Genomic DNA, 6338 nt, shown 5'->3' with positions numbered 1-6338 from the left:
ATGTATTATACTGTACAATACCAAGTATAATACAATGTAAAATACCTCACGTATAATACGTGCCCAACCCTGATGCTCCGTCCCTATATTCCTATGTCCATGGTTAACAGTCGAATCGCGTTACTGGTCTAGTTTCCACCGAAGCATTAATTCACACCTAACCTAACCTAATGCGACGTAAAATCAAATTTAAGTCGATGAAAACCTGTCAAATTGCGCTGATTTCGCTTCCGCTTCAATCTATAAGTACTCTACTTCCAATGGAAACGGAACACTAAATTTAATCCGTACCGGAGTGAAACCGAATTGAGGGTTTTGGTGGAAACTAGACCAGTAACGCGATTCGACTGTAACGCATAAAAAACGCATAAGGCCTGTTCTACAATACAGTCGTAAGCCGTAAGTTGTAAGAAATTGACCAATCACAATCAATTATTCTTCTGTAATTTGTCTGTAATTGGTCGATTTCTTACGACTTACAGCTTACGACTGTAGAACGGGCCTAAGACATAAGAAAATCAACCAATTCAGCTTTTTGTTTTCATCCCTATTTCTTGTTTTAGAAAGCTTTGATTGGTTGATTCTCTTATGTCTTGCGTTATGCATTATGAAAAAGTATGTGCTTTGGTCTTTCAGTGCTGGCAGTAAATTTGGAACACAGCTATAGATTGTGATATTCTATATGAAAGTGTCGCCACCTGTTGACGACAAGAGGCAAAGTACGCTTGATCCTTACGTACTCTGGTGGCTGACAAAAATCCGTGTCTCAAGACGACGTGGACGAAAATCTTATGAACTTAGTTTTTCGGGATTTTGGACTTTGTACCGGAGATATCTATGTTGGAAAGGCACGGAGGAAAAAATCGAAATATTTTTTATCGTACTTCGATCTCAACTTTCGATTGAGTCTAAGCCGAACTTTTAGCCGTTGTTGAGAGATATGAAAATCTCGAATTTTCAGTTTGGCCCTACTCGCGTAAATGAGGGGTACCTTGCGCAGCGCGCGCGTACTTTGTTTGCGCATATACTTGGCGCATAAACTTGGCACTGTGCCTCTTGATAAAATATAAGTGTATGACAAATGACTACAAGTCAAAACATATGTGTACGTGCGTGTGTGTGTCGATCTTTTTCTTGAACATAGGATAGGATAGCTGCTTCATTATAGTAGCATTGAACTCTATAACTATTATAGCTCTATGAGTATAGAGATTAATGTTATTGACGTATGAATCTCGTAGGAATGTTTTTTTCTTTGCCATGCTCATGGGCATATCTTCTTCTTTGTTTTATAATAAAATTAGATATGCAGATTTTATTATTTATTATTTATTTAATCTTTCTTATATTTGTTTTTGGAAGGAAGAAAATTATGCTGTAATGCAGTTGAAACATTTCCGCACTTGCTGCGCGTTCAGGTTTTTCTCGTTAGATCGCTGTTTCAGCGCTAAAAAAATATTATATTCAATAATTTACATTTGTATAATGATCATTCAGATCAGACTTTTTAAAAATATTTTTATACTCACTTATCGTTGTTGCCGGTCCTATGTTGATCAGCTCGAGTTTCGAACTTTCAATCTCTCGCAGTGCCATCGCGCGAAAAGAGAGTGCGGCAACGCGCATAAACAATTCGAACACTCCGTTGCCCGTTCTCGACGAAATCGCCCAATACTCTGCTTGTATCCTCGTCGCCGTTTCCGTCGCTCGTTTTTCAATGATATCATACACCGGACGGGACTGGCATTCATACGGAATTACATGACTAGCATAAAAAATCGAAAGGATTTTGCGCTGTTGCTAAATGGCTCACCAATATGTCCTTTTTAGCGCCAACTAGAAAAATGTGATACGGACCGATGTTGCTGCGACTCGCCTCGTCCAACCATTGCTGACAGTGCGCGAGTGATATTAAATTTCCCAAGTCAAACACGACCATAATTACTAGCAAAATAAAAAATATATATAGTATATTAAAAAATAATCAAATAGAAATAAAAAATTGTTAAAGAGAAGAAAATTATGTTTACCATTAGCTCCGCGATAATAAGAAGCCGCTATACATTTGAATCTCTCTTGGCCTGCAGTATCCCATCTGTAAATTATTCCAAAAAATTGTATGTACAAATTATTCATACATCACATTGCGAACATTATACAATATCTTTTGACTTTATTTTATTACATTTGCAAGTAAAAAGGTACGCCGAGAATATCAAACCTCTCCACCTCAAAATCCACTCCAATAGTCGCTTTATAATTGTTGTCAAAGAGTTTGTGGCAGAATCTAGATAAACAAGAAAATTCCCTCTAATTCGAAAACATGTAACATAATTGAAAACATGTTTTGTTTTAAGATTTTTTTTCACTTTATATTACCGATTTACCAACGACGTCTTGCCGACGGCAACGTCGCCGATGACGATCACTTTGGAAATTCGAAGTGTCAAGTTCTTGCTCTCACAAGTTTGTCTGACCAAAGTACCGAAATCATTGTCGGTATGTGGAGTAACGTCCGACAAAAACGGTGGCGGCCAATGCGTTATCTGTTTCGAATTATATCAAAGAATTATATCAAAGAATATAAAAAGTAACATGTATAAATTTCAAACAATTACAAATAAAATTATATATAACATATGTAATTTTATTTATAATTATTTGAAATATTCAAATACAAAAATAAATAAGTAAATTCTATTACCTGTCTCTCCTCGAGGGCTTCTTCTTTTATCATTTTGTAAACCGCAGAGCGCGTTTCTAACATTGTTCAGTCTTAATTAAAAGCAGCATTTGAAATAGTTGCTTGTGTGCAATTATGGCTTATTGTATATGCACACGTTATTAAAAAATAAATATACACATATACTGATTGACAAATGTATATTCCACCGAACTTGTCAGAAGAAAATGAGAATTTGTTACGTAGCACGAATAAAAGATAAACACTGGTTGCTGGGGCAGGTGTTCACTTGGTGTATAGGATACATATCGCATGGGAGTTTACGAATATACATCAGTACTAATGAAGGAAAAAAGGCCTCTTATATAGTCAATAGTAATGTCAATAATACTATATACACATATATAAATTATTGACAATAAATACATTGGAGATTTAGAATAAATTATTGCATAATTTCCTAATTGTCACATATGTAGGACGCACGCGTCTTCTCTCTTTTTATTTATTTTTTTTTATTCTTACACACACACACACACACACACACATACATATATATTAAAAAAAATTTTTTTTTTATTAAATAATCGATGAAAAATGACATATACACGTGAATAGTGTTTTTCCCGAAAGTAGAAATTTGTAATAGTTCCACATGCTCGTCAGGAATTAGTGTAGTGCCAATTCGAATACATAGGTTTGTTTTATTTCCCTACACTGGCTGCACTAGTTCACAGTCTATCTCTTTTTATCAGAGAGAAGCCTGAGAGCGGCCACGGCCATGGCTATAAAAGTTTCTGCAATAGCTTTTTGTGGACACAGTTCTATCATAGACTTATATAATAGACGAAACATTTATATGACGAAGTTGAAGACAACATTAAAGAACAGAGATAGTGCTGGAGTAGACTCGTGCGCCGTTTTATTTTATATCGACGGCAGCGTTTGAGGTAAATTAGTATGTCGGCGGCGGATTCGCCGAAAATGTTCTCTTTCGGCGGCAGCGGAATCGGCGGATGATTATTTATCGGCGACGGCGGCGAATGGGAACGTCAGTACCCAGCAAAATGATGGCAATGTGCCGGCATTACGCAAGCATGCTTTCCATGGCGTGCTGTCTCTGTGACTGCCAGATACAGGTCCATCTGGCAAGCATCGCGACGACACGTTATGCTCAACACTCTATGCAAGCTTTGTGTAAGCAGAATGCACTTTAGAATGCCGGCATCATGCAAACACACAAGTCTTGATCAGTACTAAATCCTGCTTTTAGGTTAGGGTTAGGTTAGGATTTTTCAGTTAAAATATAAATAAAACAATTTTTTAAATATTTCTTTATTTAGAATATATTCAATATTTATAATATACATAATATTTATATTATATATAAAGTATTTATGATACATATTATATTTATATCCTTATATTATGTTTAATTATATTATATTCTTATATCCAAATTGCTGAGCACAGAATTGCAGAAATGCACATACAGCTTCCTTCGTATAATACAGTGTAGCCTCGTCTTTTGTTCGACTATAAAACTGATGCACACCAACTAAAAGATTTTGAAGAGGTTATATGTAGAAATATCACTAACTTATTGAAAATAGAAATTTGCACATATTTATATAATACATGTGCACATTTATGTTAAAATGTGTATATAAGCCAAAAATATAAAATTATAAGTGTGTGTGTGTGTGTGTGTGCGTACTTACTTTATATATCCAATAGAATATATATTCAAATTGCTGAGCACAGAATTGCAGAAATACACGTAGACCTTCCTTCGTACAATATAGTGTAGCCTCGTCTTTTGTTCGACTGTAAAACTGATGCACACCAACTAAAAGATTTTGAAGAGGTTGTATGACGGGTTATATGAAGGGTTAGAAGAGGTTATATATTAATGAGGTTATAGAAGTATCACTAACTTATTGAAAATAGAAATTTGCACATATTCATACATGTACACATTTATGTTAAAATGTGTATATAAGCCGAATATATAAAATTAGAAATGTGTGCGTGTGTATACTTACTTTTTTTATATAATCAATATAATTATATATCCAACTTGCCAAGCACAAATTGCAAAATGCACCTTTTTCGCAACACAGTATAGTCTTGTTTGTGCGGGCAATAACCGTTATCTTATATTAAAACCAATAAACTATACGATTTCAATGTTTTTGTTTACAAAATTGCCGAATGTGTATACTAATAAGTTAACGGTTATTGCTCGCATAAACAAGGTCTCAATGCTGAAGCTGATACACTTCTAGACAAAGGGGAAAGACAAGCAGAGGGAAATAATAGATTGTGCTGCCGGAGAATCACCAAATTAAAAGTAGCGACATCTGTCGGTCTTCCTGCAATGCTTACCTCAGCACGCCATGATATAATTTTGTTAGCATACAACGCGTGTCATCACTGAACAGCACTGTACCAACATATTCGATGTGTTCAGACAACTCAACGGTTGAGAGATCATCACTTATGATAGAACTATTCTTCAAAATCTGCTGCGATTCCAAAAGTATGATCCAATCAGAAGTGATTATCTCTCAACCGTTGTGCAACTGTTGAGTTGTCTGAACGCACTCATTGTTCACATGGCATGCTTTTCACGGCGTGCTAACACATGATGTTTGCTGGGTATCAGAGAGAAATCTGAGAGCGGCCATCCTATTGTAATTTTTTATGACGGTTTCAGCCGCTGGTTTTAGCCGTATTCCCACAAAAGTGGAACTCAAAGGCCGTTCTACATTAAACGCAAGTCGCAGATTTCGTGGAATTGACCAATTGCAGAGTCAAATCAGCCAATCGACCAACGTGATTGATCAGTTCCACGAGACCTGTGACTTGAGTTTCATGGAGAATGGCTTTTAAGTTCCACTTTTGTGGAAATACGACTAAAACCAGCAGTTGAAACCGTCGTAAGAAACTACAATGGCATGGCCGCTCTCAGGTTTTTCTCTGCTGGGTATATATATTTTTTTTTATAGCAATTTTGGCTGGTCTGCACCGGTGTGCCACCTGTGTAGAGTTGGTGCAAGTGTGCAGTGCGTACACTCAGGTGATGTTGCACTGGATATTTCGACCACGCTAGTGTGTATCAGCCGAACACGAGATCACACCAACTGGCTCCAACTAATTTGTGAGAGCCACTTTGTGTACACTCAACGTGCATCTATGCAGTGTACTGAGCTCAGACCATGAAGTAAGAGTAAGGAGATCGAACTCCGTGAAATAAAAGTGGTCCCGATTCTGACGCCTAATTGGGAGAGAATCCGCTCAAGGGAATAGTTTCTTACGGTTGGACGCCATTTGTAAAGTAACGTAACTTGACCTTGGCTGAGTTCCGTTTCATGTTACGCGCATTTATCTATAGTACACGTTACATATAGTGTAGATAAATGCGCGCATATACGCGCGCGCGCGCGCGTGAAACGGAACGCAGCTCTGTCAGTTTTTAGTTAGTATTACGCTGCAATTCTTTTTCTGACACTAAAATCACTTTCTGCTTTTACAAAACCAATAAATGTGTCGTTTCCAGTTGTAAATCCCCAATTTGGAGAAGGCAGCTCAACTAAATGCAAATTTTTTTGTAAATACTTGAATTTATCTGCTGCTTGTTCCATTTCCATTG

The 6338-nt window shown here is 36.7% G+C and overlaps 1 protein-coding gene and 1 long non-coding RNA gene across 3 annotated transcripts; both read right to left on the bottom strand.

Moving 5' to 3' along the window:
• Nucleotides 1-1370: 1370 nt before the first annotated feature.
• LOC109861550 (ras-related protein Rab-34-like) lies at nucleotides 1371-3236 on the bottom strand. The gene is made up of 7 exons (XM_020441248.1): nucleotides 2705-3236; nucleotides 2380-2546; nucleotides 2186-2287; nucleotides 2031-2095; nucleotides 1814-1944; nucleotides 1530-1740; nucleotides 1371-1447 (listed from the first exon to the last, which is right to left on the bottom strand). The coding sequence occupies exons 1-7, from the start codon at nucleotides 2765-2767 to the stop codon at nucleotides 1371-1373; spliced, it is 816 nt and encodes a 271-aa protein (XP_020296837.1). The 5' UTR covers nucleotides 2768-3236.
• An 857-nt stretch (nucleotides 3237-4093) lies between these two features.
• On the bottom strand, nucleotides 4094-5087 carry LOC109861551. 2 transcript variants are annotated; one of them, XR_002250991.1, is made up of 3 exons: nucleotides 5072-5087; nucleotides 4405-4532; nucleotides 4094-4241 (listed from the first exon to the last, which is right to left on the bottom strand). It is a non-coding gene; the product is annotated as an uncharacterized LOC109861551 (long non-coding RNA). The 2 variants fall into 2 exon arrangements; XR_002250990.1 differs by lacking the exon at nucleotides 5072-5087 and adding an exon at nucleotides 4729-4999.
• Nucleotides 5088-6338: the final 1251 nt, after the last annotated feature.

This window comes from Pseudomyrmex gracilis, unplaced genomic scaffold, assembly GCF_002006095.1.
Source record: "Pseudomyrmex gracilis isolate BER0280 unplaced genomic scaffold, ASM200609v1 scaffold_824, whole genome shotgun sequence".
NCBI lineage: Eukaryota > Metazoa > Arthropoda > Insecta > Hymenoptera > Formicidae > Pseudomyrmex > Pseudomyrmex gracilis.
Note: the sequence above shows the minus strand (reverse complement) of the source record. Positions and strands in the feature narration are given on the sequence as shown.